Raw genomic sequence first — 21,085 nt, 5'->3', positions numbered from 1 at the left:
ATAGTCATTGAAGAAAACAAAGTCATTTTATGCATATCTTGACATCTATATATATCTTGACATCTCCCTCAGGGGGCAGAGGAGCACCAGACTCTATTGATGGAAAAGCAAGCAGAGCTGGCCCAACTCCAGGGGGAACACCATACCAAGGTCCTGGAAGCCCAGAAGCTGCAGCGTTCCCTGGCCAGGAGGGAGCAGGAGCTGGCTGACTTGCAGCAGGCAAAGGACCAACTGGAGGTTGAACTGGAGGATCTGCAACAGCAGAAGAAGAAAGGAGACAAAGCCCTGAATGTAAGGCAGCTGGAAGCTATCAATGATACTTTCTTATGTGCTAGTAGCTCCAGAAGAAACCCATCAGTCATTCCAAATCTTTTCTCTGATATCTATCCCCATTAAAATATCAACTTCTGTGTAACAGTATTATCATTTCCCCCCTCCAGGATCTGCACAATCAGCTGAAGAAGCTGAGTGGGCAGATTGGGGACAGGGAGAGTGCTTTGGAGCAGCAGTACCAGGAGCTGCTGGACCAAACCAAAAGAAAACTGCAGGCCCACGAGGTCACCATCCAGCGCCTCACCTCCAGCCTGGCCGATAAGGAGCAGCAGCTGCAGGTGACACAGCTACACATGAAAATGTAGCATACAGATAGATTCTAATCTGAGTTATAACCTACTATACTAGGTAAACCACTAATTGAAAGCTGAGACAGAGACACAGCAGAGAAAGTTCTGGTGGGATTTGATCCTAGGCCAGCAGGGGGGATGTGTAGCCTCGGCCTTAACCACTCGACTATCTCTGGGCACTATATGTGTGTGTGTGTTTTTTTTAACATCCTTTTTCTCCATGTTCCTTAGGAGTACATGAACATGGCCAGAGACTTTGAGCATAGCAGAAGCCCAGGAAGCGATAACATGCTTTCCAAGCTCCGGGAACGACTGAAAGAGAAAGAGAAGGCTCTGGAGGTGTGCTTTCCTCTAGTTGCTGTGTCATCTCACACTTGTGGTCATCTTCTCTCATAAGGTCTACTGTGAGAGCCTCTTGATGCTGACATTCTTCTTTTTGTTCTCCCACAGCAAGCGTTGGATGAGAAGTTTGCTGCCGTTGAGGAGAAGGACAATGAGATACACCAGCTGCAGCTATCTCTGAGGGAGAAGGAGAGAGACCTGGAGAGACTGAACAACCTGCTCTCTCACAACGAGGAAACCATTAATGTGAGGGGCTATCACCATGTTTGATCAGTAAAAATGTATTTGTTTAGATCAGATTAAAAACAGATTCTGGGTAAAGCATAGACACTGAGACAAGAAATGTGTCTTGTCCAGCAACAGACTTGTTCTCGGGAGGATGAATTTCTTTCAGATGCATCTGTCTGGAAATTACTCAGCCATTTCTCTTTCTCTCTCATTCCAGAGTTTTGACAGTCTGATCAAGGAGAAGGATGTGGAGCTACAGCACCTTGCCAACACGTTGAAGAATCTGCAGAGAGCCAAGCAGGATGTGGAGGATAACCTGAACAGATCCCTGAGGGAGAAGGACTCCATCATCAGCCAGCTACAGCTCTCCCTGCAGGGCAAGACCAAGGATATGGAGGTTAGATGAGAAGTGTATTCACCCACACACATCCTCTACTGTATCTTCAGCCACGGACACTATTCTGATCTAGACCTCTACCCTGTAAAAAGACCTTATTCTTAGATATTTATGTATAACCGAAGTAGCTGTTGAACTCTTTCTTACTCCGCCACCCTCTGTTTATAGGAAATGGCTGGAGCAATGCTGAGCCAGTCACAAACCCAGGCCCGTGACCTGGCCGAGCAGATGGGCCAGAGGTTAAAGGTGACAGAGGCTATGCTGGCTGAGGCTGTAAAGGCCAGGGAGAGGCTGGTCGCTGACAATGAGAGTGCTGTGGAAGGACTGTTGGCAACCATTAGCAGCAAGGACCAACTTCTTAAGGTCAACACTTAATTATCAAATCACTTTTCCTGCACACACTCACAGACACACACGCCACAGGATTAAAAAAGGAGAATGCTGCACACTGCTTTATCTCCAAGCATTGGAAGCAGTGTGCTGCATTACCCTTTTTTTTTTTTTTATCCAGTTCTACAGAAGGCCGTGCAGAAAGTGGGCAGATGTAGAAAATATATTTACAGAACTGGAAATAACTTTGCTTCACCCTGTTATTTTTCTCTCCAACTCCAACTAAATGTACTCAGTCAGCCTCTCATTACTTTCATCTGTTCTTTTGTCTCCCTAGGAGTCTGCAGAGCACTACAACCGCATGCTGTCTGAGAACACCCAGGAGATCCAGGAACTGAGGAAGCAGCTGTGTGACAGACAGCAGCAGCTTGCCGCCGCGGAGAAACACACCTCCACGGCAGCCCAGGAGGGTTATCTAGAGACTGCTGAGCTCCGAGCCCTGCTGGCGGAAAAGGACAGCCTAATCAACGTAGGTTCCTCTGGGATACAATGCAGTCACTCAGCTGGAAAACACGCTTGACTGACAAGCATAACAAGACAAGGGTACCAAAACTCCAGAGGGGTGTAACAAATACTCCTCGCCTCCATTCCGACTTCAAATGACTTGGAGGCTTATCTGAAACGTGTTTTGACTTTTGCAATTCGGCTGACAGATGTCTTGACAGAATTTGTGGTGTCAGTTGAATATGTCTGTATGTGCTAACTTGTCTGCTTCATTGTTATTTTGCAGAAGCTTCTGGAGCGTGGTCAGGAGAGAGACCAGTTCCTTGCTGAGATGAGGAAGCAGAAGGAGGAGCCTGTGCTGGAGCTCAGACACACCATCCAGATCATGCAGGAGAGGCTGGACGAAAGGGAAGGTGAGGCATCTTGGTCTAAGGCCCTTTTAAGTGGATATTTATAATAAGTGAGAGTGCCTGTTGGTCCTACATTTGATTCTGTTTTGTGCACCCTGAAGCTGAGCTGTCCAGGAGGAACAGTGAAGATAACTTGGAGAACGTTCCACTCACCAAGAAAACAGCTGTCGTTCTGAAGAAGGAGCTAGCACAGAAAACCGAGGCGCTGAACAAATCACTGAAGAGGGAGAATGAACTGAAGGTCAGCAAATGATTTTCTCATCTCCATAATTGGGACACTGTTGCTGACGTGTTGCTGACATTTTCTTTTTGTGTTATCCCCCAACTTATTTCCTCGATATCCAGATTTCACTGGCAGAGCTACAGTCACTGTTAACTGAGCTGGAGGGACGCAGTGAAGGCCAGGCTGCTAATATAGAGTCCCTGACCACCACTCTGGAGACCAAGGATGAGATTATCAATGTAAGGAGTTAACCTTTCACATAGTCGCACTCTTGTCAGACATTGAGACACACATCGGCTTTGAATAAGGAGCTTTACCTCTCACCACACTTGAACTTGGTGGCCTCTGCTTTAGCAGTCTTAGTACTTAGGACTTGTGTTTTGTATGTCTCTGGGCAGGTCCTCCACCAGCGTCTTGGCCAGAGAGGGGACAGTCAGACTGGCCATACCCAGGATCAGGCCTCTGGGGCAGGGGTGGAGAGATCACTCCCTGGCCTACCTCAGAGAGAGAGAACCATCATTGGTGGTGACAGCCAACAAGAAGTACATTAAAAACCTTTCTAACCGTTCTGCTGAATGAAACATCAGGAAACAACATTTATTACACTTAATACTCTGACATTAGGGCCAATGCTCTCTCCTCTCTCGTCTCTTCCCAGGCTTTGCCGAACCTTACAGGCTTGCAGGAGGAGCATGAGGCCCTGAACAGAGCACTTAGGGCCGAGCAACAGCTCTACTCCAGCCTGGTCAGGACCGTCAAGGAGCAGGACAGGTAGGGGAGGGGATACGTTAGTGCTATGGATTACTGAAAATGAAAAGATTATTTTGGTTAGGCTAATTTATTTGATGACATTGATAAGGAATTTAGGTCGAGAAGGAGAGTAAACAAGCCTTACTGTGTGGTTCTGTTTGTGTGTGTGTGTGTGTGTGTGTTTTGCAGTGCCCAGCGTCTCCATGCCCTGCAGCTGGAGCTGACAGCAGTGCAGCTCCTCAGGCAGCAACTAGAGGAGGGCATTAAAACCAACGAAGAGTTAAGGGACGACTTGGAGAGAGAGATACACAGAGCCCAACTCGGAGAAGGTGCAGTGAAAACACACTGGGATGTAGAGGAGGATAGGGACTGAAAGGGCTATTTATAACCTTAAATTAGTAGAAGAGTCAATAAACTATAGTTCAGGAGGAAGTATATCCATAGCCTAGGCCCAGCACCAAAAGGGAACACACACACACACACACACACACTGTACACACACTGTATTCATTGTCCTATGTGTGTGCTCCAATAATACTTCCCACTAACAAGCCCATATCCCCTCTTTATCAGTCGCTTTGTTCAGCATGCACACCTGGTCCTTTCCCTCCTCATCTTTGTTTGTGCTCTTTCTGTTCACTGCTCTTTACATCATCACCTGTTCATCTGCATGTATTAGTCCATATCAGCGTCGCTCTTCACTTTCATTGTCACTCTGTATGTGTAATTTGATTTCACATCTACCCAAACTGTTTCTCACTTTATCTGTCCTTCATAAAAAAAAAAAAAAGTGAATAAATACTGCTGTTTGCCTGTCTTTCTGTCTCTCACTTTTAACATTCTGTCTGCTTGTTTTGACTGTCCATTAAAAGATTTGGTTGTCTGTCGATTGCATCACCTCTCTAACACCCCTATGGTTATTAATCCAACCCATCCAACCATCTGTCTCATGAATTAGATTTAATCACATAAGTATGTCATTATATAACAACTAGAGAAAGGTATTGAAAGCTCTTATACTATCTTCTGAAGAAAGTAGATACAGAAATGCAAATCAGAGTAATTCTCCTGAAATGGATTGCAATCCATTTGAACTCAATTTCATATATACATGCTGACTTTACATAGAAAATAACCCTATTCCCTCAGTCCCCTTCATTAAAAGGGGTGGCATGAAAAAGACCCAAGTTCATAATCATATGACTTCCTATAATTCATGTACTATTAATGTAACACCATCACTGCTTCAGAACCAAAAGCACACAAGAGTAGAGGCCAGTAGTCTGATGTCAGAGTGTAGCACCATTGAGGCTGATTGCAAGAGTCAGTGTGTGCACATGTAGCCGTCTAAGCCAAATCACTTCAGCTGTGAGCCTGCCCCTGGGTGCCCACCCACATGCATGTGTGCGCATGCCTGTGTCTGTATGAGAAGTGCATCCTCATCCCCGGCCCTAGTTTAAAGTGAGCCAGGTGTATAAATAGGTCATCTGTAAGTAAGAGGCCCATGGCTCGCACTCACAGTTGCTCAGATGACAGAGGATGAATGTAGCCAATTATAAAGGGAGAGAGCTCTCTTTTTTTTTTTTTTTTAGCTGCGGCCAGAAGGTAGCGTAAGTCGCTCTGTCGGTCAGTCGGTCGGTCTCAAAAATGACAAAAAACGTTACTGTGCACGTGCCATTGCGGGACACAGCTATAAACACTCTATGAGCCTGGTTGACTCAGAGTTTAGCTCGGTTGGTAAAGCATAGGTTAAATTGCCACACCAGAGATCCTGGGTTGTAATCCCGAGGGAGTCAATTTAGCACTGCCATTTTTTCATGCATGCTGGCTTCCCCAAGCGCCAAGCTGTCCACAGCTTATCACAAATTACGTGCTTGTTCACTCTTCATGCAGACCAGAAAATCATGCACTAATTAACTAATTGTAAAGGCTGGTTTTGGAAAGAATGTACAGTCTGATTCACTTCTCCTACCTCATGTCTTGGTTAATCATAATATATATAATATGCGTGTGTGTCTGTGTATATACAGTGTAATAACTTCAATGTTCATATATCATACTGCTTGCAGTTAAAAGTTTGTGTGTCTTAATGTGAAAGAGGGTCGATTAGACATACTGCAACACTTTTTCACACGTATAAAAACGGGTCACATATGCAAAGGGTAGTATATGCACTTCTAAATGCATGGTCTGTCACTCCAGAGACATTGCTCTGTGTAACCCTCTGCATATCTGTTCAGGTATGGATCAAGTTGATCCCAAAGAGCTAGAGAGCATGAGGCATCAGCTTGAGGATGCCCAGCGCTGGAATACGTCTCTGCAGGCCCGCCTGGGAGCCATCCAGAACCGCGGAGGAGGGGTGGGAGGAACCAGTGACAGTGGTAAGACAGAATAACACACACTGGATCTTAACACCCTAATGCAATCCTGCACGGTCCCTCAAATCATGCATTTTACCTTCAAAATGCTAAGAGTTTTGATAGATGATAATATTTTTACTTTGGTGTGTTGCTCTAACTCCGTTTTCTGTTCTTCAGGTGACACTTTGAGTTTCATAGGAGATCAGACTTCCTACATGAGCATCTGTGTGGGAGAGGAGCTGGGAGAGGGCTTGTCTCAACTCTCTGCACAGGAGCTCAGGCAGAAGGTGAGTTCCTTTCCAAACTAGCAAATCTGTTGGAAATTAACTTATAAATAGAATTGTCTCTACCTTACGTCAATACCTTACCTTATAGCCTCATATAAAATTGCTTAATAATAGGTATCGCTTTAGCAGGATCCGTCATCAAAATCTTTCTAGGAGAAAGATGATATGAATGGATAATGTTAGCTCTTCTGTGCCTTAGGTGATGGAGCTGCAGGACTGTGTTAGCCGACTGCAGGCTCTGAATGGGGAGCTGCAGAGAAGGTTGTTGCTGTTGGAGGGGTCAGATCATGACACTTCTAGCAAGGACGACCGAAGCCTGGCCAACACTAGCCCTTGGAAACAGGTTAGGGGCCATAAAATACCTCCGCAGATGTAAGAGGTTGTACTTAAAATCTTAGAATAAACGCTATCTTTCTTTGATTTATCCTTGATATTTTTGTATTCCCATATGTAGCAAATACTTAAAAACATTTCTCAATCATTGTCCGACATCCTTCTATATTTCCTCCTTTCTAACCTCTGAACCTTTGAAGTCTTCACCTCTGCTCTGGTTAGCTTGTTCTGTCTCCTACTAATCTCTAATTTCTCTGTGGTACTATATGTGTTATTTCTCTAACCAGTGCATTTTTTTGTCTGTAGCAGAAAGTATCTTCCTTTCTTTCCTTCACCTTTCCTAATCAGTCCCTCTTTTCTTATCTCTTTGTCCCATGAAATGGTCTCTCTTTCCATGCCACATTAGACACGTCATGCCATTCTGCTGTTGCTGTGCAGTGCCTTTTATGGATTCTGTTCCCTCATTAAATTTTCTTTTACCAAGCCATGTGTGTCACACTCGCCTCCCATCCCATTACTCTAGCAGCTAGAGAAGAGGCAGGAGGAGCAGGCTTCGGCCCACAGTAACAGGACGCACCGCCCTGGTCAGGATAAAGAGAGCCAGACAGACATCAAACTGGGACAGGTATGAAATGGGTGATTGACGACGTCTATGGGATTGGTACTCCAAACACTATTTAATTTTTTTTTTTTAATCTTTTCAAGTCAAGGGAACAAAATGGTGAATTCCCAAGCTTCATGTAAAATAAACCAATTTGTTTTTTTAACATTTCCCTTTTAGATGCTGTCTGGAAACCTGTTTGGTGATGTAAGTATAAGCAGTGGCCATGGTCAGACTGGAGAGCATGCGCAGCCTGGCAGTGACACCTTGGACAATGGAAAGAGAGATTTTGGGGATAGGAACACAGACTGGATGGCACTCAAGTCCCTTCTAGCTGATTGTGGGGCCACATCAGTCTCCCACCTCAGGTGAGTCAGACAAGTTTTGCTTTTGTTCAACAGTATCCAGCCCCTACTCTTATTTTCATTATAACCTAAAAGTCAATTGCCTGAACAGTGAACAGACCAGTTTTCCCTTGCTACAGAGAGGAGCTGCTCAGACTTAGGTCGGAGAATGGGGAGCTGCGGGGTCTCCTGAAGGAAGAAAAATCTACTGAGTCTAAAGAGAAAGAGAGCACAGACACCTCAGGGGACAGCAGCGATGGACAGGCTGAACTGAGAAAGACTGTGGAGAGACTGAGGGCAGAAGCAAAAGGTCACTATAAGGTCATCAGGCTGTTGAAGGAGCAGTTAGGGAGGACCTCTGGGGATGTGTCGGACGGGGAGACCCATGTCACCACAGAGCTAATTGTCAACATGGCCCAGGAGATGGAGAGTCAACAAACTAAAGGCCAGTCACACAGCAAGAGCACAAAGCAGCACATCACAAGGCACAGGGTAAGCTTTGCGTTGTGATTGCAATAGAAAGAAACACAACATTGCTCTTTGTAGAAAGTGTAATTTTCTGTGTTTAATCTCTATCCTTCTCTTTTTTCTGTTGTAGGCTGGTGTCAGATCTCGCCTTCCGGTCCCTGTGAGGCTGAGAATGGAAGCTAGCAGCAGCAGGCAGTCTGTGGGCCAGCAGCCAGGGCAGGGCTCTGACCATCTGAAAACTGATGCACTTCAGCACCTACATTTGGACCATGTGTATGGGTCTGACCAGCACTCGCCTGCAGACTCTGACTCCCCCAGGTCACCCCAGTACAGCACTTCCCCTGGTTCCACCCTCAGATATGCCCATCGCAGTGGCAGTCCAGTGGGATCCGACAAGGGCTCAGAAGCCAGCCAGACTCTGGACCAGGCCCAGGCAGACTCCCCTCTCTTTACCCAGTTGGAGCTGCTCCACCAGGAGTGCCAGGAGAAGGAGGCCCTGATCAACAAGCTAGAGGAGCAGCTTGCTGATTGGGAGGATCTCCATGCACAGCTCCAGGAGAAGGACCTGCTAAATCACCAGTACGTGGAGGCCTTACAGGCTGCAGAATCCACCATTGCTTACCTGACTGCCTGCAACCTGGACAGCCAGGGTGGACTTGGGTCACACTCCAGTTCGTGTACAGGTTCTGGCAGTGTGGGCTCAGATGCTGCCCTCCAGAGCAGATGCATTGAACTGCAGAAGGCTCTACAGGAGAAGGAGAAGCTCAACAGCCAGCTTATAGAGTTTTTGAACATGGCTGAGAAAGCTATCTCCTCCCTCACTGCTTCTTTGTCCTCCTCTGATACCCCAGAGAACAATGCAGACATCAGTGAGCTATGTTTGAAGTTAGAGACCGCTATACAGCAGATGAATGCATCATTAGATAGAAAGAGCCCAGGAGGGGTCTTGGGAGGTCCCAGGGGCCCTCTCCCGGAGCTGCAGCGACATGCAGACTCCTTGCAGGAGGCACTGTGGGAGCAGAATAGACTTAATGCAGAGCTGCAGGAAAAGCTGAGGGCTGCAGAGGCTGCACAACGTGGCCACAACAATTCTAGCACTAGCCAGGATGGTAAGTCACTGAAAAAAGAGGAGTCACAGGGACATCATGGGAAAATGGGAAGTTCTGGTAATATCAGTTTAAGTCAGAAGGAGATGACCAAGTGTCTAACTGACTGCCTTAGTGCAGCAGAGTCTGCCATCGCCTCTCTGACAGCACACTGTACCAATACTAGCACCTCCACCTCTGGTAGATCAGCTCAGACCAGTCTTGACCTACAGCAGCATTTAGACAGGCTTCAGAGAGCCCTGCAAGAGAGGGAGGAGCTGGGAGGCCAGACCGAACCCACCCAGCCAACCACCAAAGCCCCCAGCAGTCAGTCCACTGCTTGGGCTGGAACCAAGGGACGACTTCACCAAGCGCTCCATCACAACCTCTGCCTCCTCCACAAGGCCTTCGGTGATCACTCCCAGAGGATTTCTGAACTCCAGACTTCCCTACAGGAGGAGAGGGCCCGCAGAGAGGAGAGCGAGGCCCAAAAGAGAGGGCAGGATGCCAAGGGATTACCACAAAGTGCTCAGGCCCAACTGGAGACTCTCCAGAAGGCACTGAGGGAGAAGAAGAGAGCCTGTAAGAGCCTGGAGGAGAAACTGGCCACTGCTCAATCCATTATTGCCCTGCAGAACTCATCCAAGAAACCCTCCCATGAAACTGCACAGAAAGGTAAGGCAACACTTGCTGATGTTTGCATCTGTGCTTCAGCATGTGCGGATATGTTGTGCATGATAGCGAGTCAATTTTGATCTAATAATTTTGTATTAAAAGCAGAAATTAAGTAGGATCTGTGCAGTTGATGGCATGAAAGCAAATTCTAAATACCTCTTTGTGTAATGTTAAACTCCTTTGTCATATTATCTGGATAAATATGACAAACTGACCAGTAACATGATGAAAGAGAGAGATGGAGGACATACTTCATGTGTTACAAGTATCTCTTTCTAACCCGACATATATTGCCTCCAGTGCCGGCTCTGGAGCAGGATGACAAGTGCGTGCAGGTGGATTTGCAGGACCTGGGTTACGAAACCAGTGGCAAGAGTGAGAACGATAGGGAAGAGAGCAGTAGCACAGGTAGACGGCTTCTGGACAGACTCTGCATGTCTGCTGACTGGGCACTAATCTTAATTGTGGATAGATTCTCTCCATGTGTCTGCATGAGGAATGAACAAAGGCAACTGTACCACTGTCTCTTATCTTCAGTACTGTTTGCTGTTTGGGTCTCATAACCACACAGTCTCTCTTCTGGTTTTAATATGGGATTTCCTGGCGCTGCTGACAAATCTGAACAGGCTGTCAGTATGCTGCGTTGACTGTTTCTTGCATGTTTCCACTCTGTTTGGCAATGGCTTTCCAACACTCCATAACTTTTCACTTCCCTTGTCTTATTCCACAGCTCAACTGTATTTCAACAATTTTTTTTTCCACCTATGGCACTATCACCTTTAGTTTTCCACAAGATATCATGTTTTTCTTTTCCCCATTTGACTGTTGTTTCTGTCATTTGTGTTGCCAGATCTCGAGGTTGGTGTGCAGCCCAGTGGCAGTGCGTCCAGCCTGCCTTCCCTGTTAAAACAGGAGCAGGCCACCTTCTCCTCTACGGAGAACCTGGACTCAACTTGCAGCATTTCCTACCCCAGCTCTCCTGCTCTCAGCTCACCTAAGGTGAACACATCCATCCAGCTTAATGTTCAACCAAACAGAAAAAATCAATATGCTTTCAATTAAATTCCATTCAACAAGAATTTGCTGTGAAAATTGTGCAATCCAGAATATCAGTGGACACTGATACTAGCATTTTACTAACCTTCCCCTGTCTATTGCCAGGTGAGTCTGAAAAGCCTACAGGCCTATGAAGACTATGGTGTGTCTGAGGATCCACTTCAGCTCCAGGCCCAAGTCAGAGAGCTGAAGGTCCAGCTGGAAAGCCAGACCAGAGTCATCCTCCAAATGCAAAGCTTCCTGCGCAGGAACTCCCTAACCAGCGACCTAGTTACCACCACCTCTGACCCCTCCATGGTCAGGGACAAAGAGGGAATACAGAGGGAGGGCAGCACCCAAGAGAGGAGCTACAAAAGTGGGGAGCTTTTGGAGGGGGAGAACCAGGTGATGAAGAATAAGACCAGCCACCTGAATGCGGAGCTGGAAAGAGAGAGGACTTTGAACAGGAGCATGAGTGAACAGCTGCAGCAGGCCCAACAGCGCAGCCGCTCTGCCTCACCTGCTAGGTCAACACTCTATTTTATTACATTATCACTATTACACTATCTGACACTGAAAGTTGCAAATGTGAAAATCAACTTCGACTTTTGCCATTCTCCCCCGGCCCTCATTCTGTCTTCTCCACAGACTGGACTCCCTGGTGCAGTCCCAGGCCAGGGAGCTGTCACAGTTGAGGCAGCAGATCAAGGAGAGCCGTGGGCTGGGAGCCCTGCAGCGTCGGCAGCTGGAGGAGCTGAGCAGGGCCTTCAAGGATCTGCTGCAGGCCAGTGATGTAGACTACTACATGGGGGAGGTCCTCAAAGATCAGCTGGACAAGAGCCTGAGTATCCTGGACAGGCTGGAGGGACGGCTGGACAAAGGTAAGTTGTCTTGGTGTTATTTATATTCTTTGGCTTTTGAGAAACGGTGCTCAACAGAACAACAACAACATAGACAGACACAATTACTCATTTGATATCGCTGATGTTTGACTTGGCAGAACTTAAATAATACACAATCCCCATAAGCTTAAGGCATCTAATGGCTCTTAAAAAGCAGCTATGTTTGAGCCACATGAAAACAAAGCTACATCGATCTATCATGTAGACATTCAGTAGTTCTTAGCGCTTTAAGAGATAGACAGACATGAGAGAGAGCAGTAGCCACTGGCAGAGAGAGACATGAGCACAAAGGAGCAGTGAGCTGTAATTGATTTTAAGAGACAGTTCCTTCACAATCTCTTTTTCTCTGTCTGCTAGGAGATGCTTATCTAGATAATGACGATGCGGCGGCTCTGGAGCTGGCTCAAAGGTACGTCTCAACCTTTCGTACTACACCGTTGCTTATTGTTTATTGTTCATTTAACATGGCCCGCTGTTTGCGGTAAATTTGTTTCGTGTTAATTAGAGGTGCACCAGTAGTATCTGTAGTGTTGGCCAGTCCAGCTCCAAGTACTACTATGTGATCAGTATCCAAAAGCTGGATGCTATGTAGGAAGAGTCTCCTTTAATCAGGTTATGTTGCCGTCTGATATCTCAGAGTTGTTAGCTGAGTTGTTTTGATGCTTGCCTTGAGCCCCTTTTCAAGACCTCCCCCCTTCTCCTGCTTCCCTATTGCCTTATTACCCTGGGCTGTCCATGTATTGTTTGTTTTGTATAGTGTCCTGCTGTTGACCCACTTACCCAGTCCTGGCTTAGATTAACTGACCTGTTTTTTCATGTCAACCAAAACACTCAGGTTTTATTGCCCATAACTGGGTCAGTGTTGTCTTACTCAATCCTTTGACTGGCTGTTGAGTCTCTAGAACATCAGGACATGCATAAAAAAACAATTCACACACTCTGACACCAAAAGTCAACACTTAATTATCTACTATAATTAACTATAATTTCATAGGTCAAGCAACATAGTCCAGCAATAGGCCAAAAAAAATGCCACATTTAGTATACATGTACAGTTCTTTGCCCTGAACATTTTCAGAATTGCAACCCTTGCAAAAATCGTGCTGATTAGCTGTGGTAGCAATTTTTATTCCTGCCATTCCTAGCAAATGGGTTTTCAGAGAACTGCCATTGCTATTTTCCCATATGCCTGATTGATAGTGAAATGGAAATTGAAATTGAAATTTCATTGTATTTATTGATACAATAATATCATTGAGTTCACCATTACGTGATGCTGTGAACAGTTTATGATGTTTTCCGTAGCACTATTGCATCCCTTGGCCATCAAAATATAGCTACAGACATTTTTTTCAATCTTATAATGGTCAGTACAACAAGAACACATGAAAACCCATTTTGGGGGCATAAAGAAAAATGGCACCATGGATGATCAGTACCATGTTTTTTTTACCACGATGGCTCCAATTTTGAAAATGCTCTTGGCATCAAACTGTAACTATATTTATTGCTTTTACACAAATCTGATTCATGTACATTTAGTTTGGATCATATTTGAGACATTGATCATCACTTGAGATGAATGGTTTGTAACCACCAAATCAACAAAATCATTTTTTTCACATTTCATTATTCATGAAATCCTGTCAAAAATATTTGTTGTTGTTGTAATCACACTTGAAAACACATTGTTCTGTTTTGATCACATTGGAGAATGTTTTTTAAACTGATCACATTGAAGAGCCAAATGGATAGATTTCCTACAAGTGATGATTACAAAGTTGATCACAAAACGTTGAGGATGTCTTCAGCAGGGTCTCAAATTTCTGTTCACATGTTGTATCATGACGTACGTTATTGCATATTGTCACTGGTGTGGCCAGTCTTGGGGAGTTCCAGCAGGGATTGCAGGAGCTGTTCTCCTATAAGGAGAGTGTCAGTGATCTTCCAGACACCTCAGCTAGAATCCAGCAGGAAATAGATTACCTGCGTGTGGAGCTAGAGGGCGAGAGAGAGCTGCTGCAGCAGCACCTCAGCCTCCTCGTCCAACAAAACCTCAACCTGGCTGAATGCACCAGGGAGCAGTTGGACCTGTGAGTGGCATCCGGGCTTGATCTAAGAGGACAGCATGATGTTTGCTGTGAACTCTTCTTTCATGTTTTCAAACTGGGTGTTTCTCTTTCAAAGTTGCGAGCCCTCTGGCTACAAAGACAGTCAACATGATATTTTTCTTGGCTCCTGTAACGTTCAGTCTTTCTTTTTGAGTGCTATTCATCAAGCTGTCCCACTGTGTGCTTATCTTCCCTGTTTGATGTTGTGTTTCACTCTACAAGACTCTTAGAGATGATGTGATAGATGGCTCAGTCTCCCACATCCGGCAGCTAGAGTTTATCTAAGCAGTTATTCACATGTCAAATCGCCCCTCCATGTGTGCCAGGTTGTCAAAGGAGCTGCAGGAGAAGAACCGTCTCATCCAGAGCATGCAGAGCCAGCTCAGAGGCCAGAGCCCCAGCAGCCACCACAGCTCCCACTCTGATCTGTACCACTTCGATAGGGCCTCCGCCTCCTTCCACAACAGCCCAACCACACAAGCTGGCAACCTTGCTGCTCATGGTAAGCACCTAGATTGGGCCAACATTACCGATTTTGTCAAATATGCTACAGATGTTTAGATGCAACGATTCAAACATAGTTCAACATGTCTTGATAATGGCATTTACCCAAACTATTTGTGAATGGATGTGAAAGCCAAGTACAATTATAGTGTTAAGTATCCCAGAAGATGGGCCCAGCCAGGTATAGTGTGTACTTGACTCTCCGGTTATTTTGGCCACACTGGGATTACCTCAGTTCCCTCCATTAAAAATGGATATTTTTCCCCTTTCCCTGGTCTAGTGGTATGGCATTGAGATTGCCTGAATCCCTGTTCTTGGGCCTGGCCAGTCTAGTAGCAGCTAGTAATGGCACTTATTTTCCACTCAGATCTATTCTGTTGCAGTCAGGCGTCCCACAGGACAAAGCGGGCTGGCCAAGGGCAGAACAGGTGTCCAATTTCAATCCACCTCCACTTAAAGCTGCATTATTCAGTGGCACCTATCCGGTTTAATCTTCAAATTGTGTTTCCCTTAGAGAGGAGACAGTGAAGGCTATTACGGAGACAGATTATGCTTGTGGCAATGTGTGAGCTCCTGCAGAGGGCTGCAGCCCTAAACTCTCATTTCCCTTAGTGCACTCAGTTGAAAGGCTACTTACAGTGCAAAGGTTCAGCTTGTTCTGCAGGTAGTTGTGTTAGCATGGAGGCTAGGCTATAGCAGTGGAGGACATTCTGATCTACCAAGGCTAATTACCCTTGTCAAAGTAAGACCTAGTGTAAGGTTATGGATATAGAGAATGGAATAGTGAATGGACAGGGGAAACGGAATGGTCTGTCACAAAGACAATGGAAAAGGGCACTGAAGAAGGGCACTAAAGATAAACCCATGGGTATGATGAATATCTGTTGTTGTCATGTTATGACATGTGTGTTAATTTTCTGTAACCACTGTTGTCTCGCTCTCCATTTATAGCCCAGAGAGATACCACTGAAGGGACAGGAATAGCTTTGGAGGCTGCGGTCCAGCAGCAAGTCCCTCCTGTAGGAGGAGCTGAGGCTGAAGGTGTTACTGGTCGTAGGGACAGTGCCAGCAGACTGCAGGGCCTGCAGAGGGAGAATGGGCGACTGCAGGAGCAGCTGAGGAGCAGTGAGGAACTCAATGCTACCCTGCGCAGCGAACTGGACCTGCATCGTTCCATTATGGCCCAGACCAGCTCCCACCATCAGGGACAGGATGAAAGCCAGGACTGGGATGGGTCAGAGCCTGAGATAGAAGCCCATAACGGAGAGGGACACCCAGCCTCACACCAGGATACTACTGGACTGCCTTGCACTATGAATCCAGGTAAATATGAGTAGTAGGTAGATTGATTTCAAAGTTTGTTTTATATTTGTTTCTAGGGCATGGTTCAGTACATTCACTATGCTTTATTGTTTATAAGCCAGTAATGTGCATTGTATGTTCATGGTGTAGCAACATTGTGGGGATTTGTTGTTTGAATAAACATGCACAGTGTCAGTATGTGACTTAACTGTGTGTGTGTTTCTCTGTTAGACCTCCTGGCAGAGCATCTACAAGAGATCCGAGCGTTGCGGCAACGCCTGGAGGAGAGCATCCGCACCAACGACCGCCTCAGGGAACAGCTGGAGAGGAGACTGGCTGAGGTGGAGAAAGACCCAGGTACACACATAACCCCCCCCCCCCCCCCCCCCCCCCCCCCCTTTCTCTTGCTGTGTCTCATTCTCTCTCTGTCAGTGTGATTGTTAGGATGTCTGTTACATATTGACCACGCATTTCCACAGTGTCAGCTTTTCAGGAACTATGAAAAACAGCCTTGTTTCTAGCTTGATGACAATGCATTTTTAGACATTATCCAATTGGTTCTGAAAGGGAATCCTAACCCCAAGAGGTCTGAAAGAGGTTTTCACATGACAGCAGCGATATGCAAATACCTCAGTTTTGAAAGGCTCTGCTCAGAATGAAAATTACTTTCCCTTATTCTATGTGCTTATGGTCTTATCTTATTTGCTGATCGACTGATAGAGTGTGTATATGTGTGTGTGTTTATGTTCAGCAGCTACCAACATCTTCATCCACGGCACGGAGGAGCAGGGTCAGCTGGCCAACGAGGTGCGCTTCCTATGGGGACAGAACCAGGCCCTGAAGGAGCAGCTCAACCTGGGTTCCAGAGGTAACACCCTTTTTCTCACCAGCTCACCTCACAGAGTCCACACAATGTATAGTCTGGAACACATACACACACGGATAAGTTTGCCCATACCTTTTATCAAATACGTACACACACCCATCACAGATACAACAGTGCCAAACACCGGTCCTCCAACATTTGTATTTCCTCCAGACAAGCAGAAGGAGAATGAGAAGCTGCGGGAGACGCTGGCCAGGCGGACGGCCAAGCTGGAGCAGAGCAGGAAGGAATGTGAGGCTCTGAGGCAGGACAACAGCCGCCTGCAGGAGAGGCTGGAGCGCAGCAGCCAGGAAAACACACAGCTGCAGGATTCACTGCACTACAGCAAGGAGGAGCTGCACAGGTACACGCTCGCACACACACACACACACACACACAGGCCAGATCATTAACAGGACAAGCTATTTTGTACCACACACTCACAAACAAGATACACACATACTGTCATTACAGCCCATAATGACAGTATGTGTATCTCCCCATGCAACTTGACACTACACAAGGCAACCAATTAGCATTCAAAACACTCATTACAATTACCATTATTCTATACTATTACTAGAACTTAGTAACATGAGAATATACCATTTGAGGCCTCGCCCCATCCATGAGCACACGCATGCACGCGCCATAATGATGCTGAATCCTTTACAGATGACCCCTGGCCCCGGGTCCTAGTGACACAGTCGAATGAGGCTGACACATGACACCTGGAGTCTAGTTCACTGACATATCACTCCTCCTCTCCCTTTCCTACACTTGTTGCTGTGTGTGTGCACATGTGTACTGTACATGCATATTGTGTTTAAGGGTTAGACCCTTATCTATGAAACTTTTCTTTGACAGAGTAGTACGTTTTGTTCTGAAACTTCTGATCTGTGTGTGTGTGTGTGTGTGTGTGTGTGTGTGTGTGTTTCCAGGTTGCAGTGTGAGGTTAAGCTCCAGAGCCAACAGCTGTCTGACTCCCAGCATCTTCTCCAGTCGCTGCGTGTGGAGCTGCAAGTCTATGAAAAGATCAAGACTGGAGCTCACAAACACACAGGTACTCCAAGGCATATGTTGTCTCTGAAAAGAGCCTATTGAAGTTTGAAGTGTGCGTGTTTGTGTTTGTGTTTGTGTGTGTCTGGTTAGAGAGAGCCAGACAGGACATTTTCACCAAACATTCACAAATCGCCCTATAAACGTCACAACCCACAACCAACACCCCCCCCCCCTCATTGTTAAAATATTTCCAACAGCGCTGGAAGGCTTAAGAGACATTTTCCTTTTAATTTCTGTCTTGGGGTGATTCATTTACAGCCATGTTTGTTTATTTATTTATTTATTTTTACCATGAAGATATTGCTTAATGGAGCTTGAAGAGACTTTAAAGGCCACATGCCAACAAAAGATGCACACAGTTTTTGCATGACAAGCCAACGTTCAAAATGACCTTTCCTATTTTTACTTTTCAAAAAAGACACTTTGGTGAGCCAAGTTACACGCAAATCCCGCAACGCCTCTCGTTCTGCCTCTGGTCTGAACCAGGGCTTGAAAACCCAGAGAAATTCCGGTTAATACCGTGCAACCATGAGCTACCTTTCCCTCTCCTTCATTGTACCGCTGAGCAGAATCCAGCGAGGCGTCCCAGGAGCCCGTCCCTGTCCCTTGCTCAGGCTCAGGCTCAGTGGACCTGGGGGAGCTGCTGTTGGAGATCAGACACCTGAGGCTGCAGCTGGAGAGGAGCATCCAGACGAACACGGCGCTCAGACAGAGACTGGAGGAGCAGCTGCTCAGAGGGCCCAACCGCTCCGACACCATCAACATCAACTACCTGCTCTCCACTTCAGGTAAACGCAAGGCACAGACCCAGATGAACTATACTGCTCGCCTGTGGCACATATACAAACACAGACACACACCTATTACTCTGTTGTGTCAGTTTTGGTTTTTCTTTTGTCCTAGATGAGGGAGGCAGGTCCCCGGGGCGCGAGGGCTGTGATCCTCTCCGTCACTCCCACGATGAACACACCAGCATCCTCCATGGTAAGGATAGAGTTGGCATGACATCTGATTGTAAGGATAGATACAAGGCCTGTACAGTGCTGTTACAGGGGGAAATTAAACTGGTATTTTGAGTATTTTGCATTTCAGAGATTGATTGAATTGTCTCTGTCCAGAAATGAAGCGTCATGCTCAGCTGGAGGTGGACGAAGGCTCCCAGTACAGCGGCAGCTCTGGTGACAGTGTCTCCAGCGCTCCCTCCCGCCTGGTGCCAGGCCACCGGCTCTGGGCCAATCGCAACGGCCGCCATGTTTTGGGCCTGATTGAGGACTACAATGCCCTGCGCAAACAAATCTCCGAGGGCCGCAGGCTCACACGCAGCATGGACACACACCTGCAGGAGTGTCTGCACACACACTCTGACAACAGGGTAATGGCACGCTACATCAAACAACTACTTTCTCTGTTGTAAATGTGCTTTTTTAGTTTGATTTTTTTAGTTAGAAAAATACCAATTTCAAACTTTTTATCTGTTTCCTGTGTTTTGTGGTATCCTGATTATCTATAAAGTTGGGGACACACTAGCTAAATGTGAAGCTTGAAAATATGTTTTAATGGTATTTTGTTAAAACGGAAAGTTTTATTATTCCAACAGCAGTTCAGCAACATTATATACAACAAACACCATATTGCCATGATAGTTTAAGTGTATCTATTGTGTGCATGTCTAATCAGGTGATGGAACCGCAGCATCTGAAGAGTTTGTCCAGCGGTGTGAACACCATGCAGCAGGTCCTGGAGGAGGCCGGCCGACTGCTCAAACTGGTGTGGAGAGTCTCGCTGCCAGCTGGCAACACGCCAGGGGACGGCGGCAACAACCAGCAGGTAGACACGCACAAACACACATGCATACAGTATCCATTCAAGCATCTATATGGACCACACTTAGTCCTCTCTTATCCTCCGTATCAGGATGAGCTGCTGAATAATGAGATAGCCAGGCTGAAGAGCCGGCTGTCCCAGCAGGAGAGGATGCTGAGTGGAGCTGTGAAACGCCTTCGCACCACCAACCAGCTCAAAGAGGGAATGGAAAGGGTCATCATTGATCAGCGTACGATTATTACCTTTTATTAACTTTGTCACCTTAAATACCAATATGCAAACAACTGGAGATATGTGACTGTATTGTTTTCTGTTTTTTTTTTTTCAATGTAGTGTCACTAACCCATGGAGTGTTGAAGAAAGCCAGGGGGAATTTAGAGGTAAGTGTAAAGAAACAGCCATCCTCCAGTTGAGATGCCAAACTAATGTTCTACTCACAGCCTAATTCTTTTTTCTCTCATTCTCTATTCATGTGAAATAATGGTAGACAAATTACTATACCCTCTTTGGCCTGAAAGGCCCGTCTGGAGGACCAGACGAAGGTTAGTGCGGTTGAGGCGCAGGGTTTGAGAGTGATCTGATGCATGAGATTGTTCATGAGGTGCTGTGGATTTAGTCTTGTTTGTTGCATGAAGCAGATACCAAAACACTATATCACGAGGGGATATATTATCATATTGTGTTTGAGTGACTGTCCGGATAAATCTGTGCATTTATGATGCATGATAAGCCATCCCTACTTGACTGAGGCATCAGATGTCAGATGCATGCTTCTGCAGGCAGTGTGAAAGCTTGGACATTTCCATTCATATATTTTTCGCCAAAATTAACGGACTTTTCCCTGCATGTCTGAGACCAGTGCTAGCCTGGCCTTCATGTTGGTGTGCTGATGGTAGAGTGTGCTGTAACGTGTCTTTGCTCCCACAGGAGGTCCCGGTGAATGGCCAGTAGACGCTACAGGCCCCCAGCCTGAGGAAATAAGTAGTCCTGTCCCGGTCTCCAGACGGACTGCTGGCAGGCACTCTGAATCTTCTGAGGATCACAACAGTGACTCCTCTCTCCACTGCAGCTACTAAATCTGCTGGTTCGATGCCCCACACTGCCTTTATAATGTAGCTACCTAATGCACCTGTCGTTCGGTTAGGCCTTATCCTGCCTTTCTGCCCTGCTGTAAAACTGTCTGCCTGCTCACTCTTCAGATATGAAAGACTTTGGCAAATTGTACTGTAATTGCACATGACCTTCCTATAATATGGAGACTCATTTTTGGTACTGAAGTTGTAAAAGTTTCTCCCCCCCATATAAAAGTAAAAAGCCTTTTGTAAATATTAATTCCTGCAATTTGAATATTTGTCTTTATCCTTTTTTATATGATAGAATTATTTTACATGAAAATGTATTTTATTACCAGCTTTTGTGTTTGTCTTTCACTTTAGGTTTTACCTGTCAACTTAGTTATTTGTAAGATGGTTCAGGGCTACGTGTATACTGGGAATTATGTGCAAATGCAGTAAACAACA

At 46.0% G+C, this 21,085-nt stretch overlaps 1 protein-coding gene across 5 annotated transcripts in view; it reads left to right on the top strand.

The window, feature by feature from the left end:
• Window positions 1-21,077, top strand: part of cdk5rap2 (CDK5 regulatory subunit associated protein 2) — a 40,154-nt gene extending 19,077 nt beyond the window's left edge. Inside the window, exons 14-52 of one of the 5 annotated variants that reach the window (XM_078286974.1) lie at window positions 73-291; window positions 441-611; window positions 855-962; window positions 1,074-1,211; window positions 1,411-1,590; window positions 1,759-1,953; window positions 2,258-2,449; window positions 2,711-2,837; window positions 2,936-3,075; window positions 3,180-3,296; window positions 3,456-3,599; window positions 3,716-3,828; window positions 3,997-4,136; window positions 6,048-6,188; window positions 6,345-6,454; window positions 6,654-6,797; window positions 7,311-7,412; window positions 7,569-7,756; window positions 7,873-8,224; window positions 8,331-9,960; window positions 10,261-10,368; window positions 10,811-10,959; window positions 11,122-11,522; window positions 11,644-11,876; window positions 12,255-12,306; window positions 14,335-14,510; window positions 15,464-15,835; window positions 16,046-16,171; window positions 16,569-16,682; window positions 16,854-17,043; window positions 17,621-17,742; window positions 18,311-18,529; window positions 18,645-18,725; window positions 18,860-19,113; window positions 19,419-19,568; window positions 19,656-19,794; window positions 19,899-19,945; window positions 20,053-20,107; window positions 20,493-21,077. In XM_078286974.1, coding sequence (XP_078143100.1) covers window positions 73-291; window positions 441-611; window positions 855-962; window positions 1,074-1,211; window positions 1,411-1,590; window positions 1,759-1,953; window positions 2,258-2,449; window positions 2,711-2,837; window positions 2,936-3,075; window positions 3,180-3,296; window positions 3,456-3,599; window positions 3,716-3,828; window positions 3,997-4,136; window positions 6,048-6,188; window positions 6,345-6,454; window positions 6,654-6,797; window positions 7,311-7,412; window positions 7,569-7,756; window positions 7,873-8,224; window positions 8,331-9,960; window positions 10,261-10,368; window positions 10,811-10,959; window positions 11,122-11,522; window positions 11,644-11,876; window positions 12,255-12,306; window positions 14,335-14,510; window positions 15,464-15,835; window positions 16,046-16,171; window positions 16,569-16,682; window positions 16,854-17,043; window positions 17,621-17,742; window positions 18,311-18,529; window positions 18,645-18,725; window positions 18,860-19,113; window positions 19,419-19,568; window positions 19,656-19,794; window positions 19,899-19,945; window positions 20,053-20,107; window positions 20,493-20,641 — 7,788 coding nt within the window. In that variant the 3' untranslated portion in view covers window positions 20,642-21,077. Of the gene's footprint in view, window positions 1-72; window positions 292-440; window positions 612-854; window positions 963-1,073; window positions 1,212-1,410; window positions 1,591-1,758; window positions 1,954-2,257; window positions 2,450-2,710; window positions 2,838-2,935; window positions 3,076-3,179; window positions 3,297-3,455; window positions 3,600-3,715; window positions 3,829-3,996; window positions 4,137-6,047; window positions 6,189-6,344; window positions 6,455-6,653; window positions 6,798-7,310; window positions 7,413-7,568; window positions 7,757-7,872; window positions 8,225-8,330; window positions 9,961-10,260; window positions 10,369-10,810; window positions 10,960-11,121; window positions 11,523-11,643; window positions 11,877-12,254; window positions 12,307-14,334; window positions 14,511-15,463; window positions 15,836-16,045; window positions 16,172-16,565; window positions 16,683-16,853; window positions 17,044-17,620; window positions 17,743-18,310; window positions 18,530-18,644; window positions 18,726-18,859; window positions 19,114-19,418; window positions 19,569-19,655; window positions 19,795-19,898; window positions 19,946-20,052; window positions 20,108-20,492 lie in introns of those variants that run through there. The other 4 variants (XM_078286965.1, XM_078286967.1, XM_078286959.1 and 1 more) reach the window with 4 other exon arrangements.
• The last annotated feature ends 8 nt before the right edge of the window (window positions 21,078-21,085 follow it).

This window comes from Centroberyx gerrardi, chromosome 2 (assembly GCF_048128805.1).
Source record: "Centroberyx gerrardi isolate f3 chromosome 2, fCenGer3.hap1.cur.20231027, whole genome shotgun sequence".
In the NCBI taxonomy this organism is placed as follows: domain Eukaryota; kingdom Metazoa; phylum Chordata; class Actinopteri; order Beryciformes; family Berycidae; genus Centroberyx; species Centroberyx gerrardi.
This window is presented reverse-complemented; position numbering and strand designations above follow the sequence as displayed.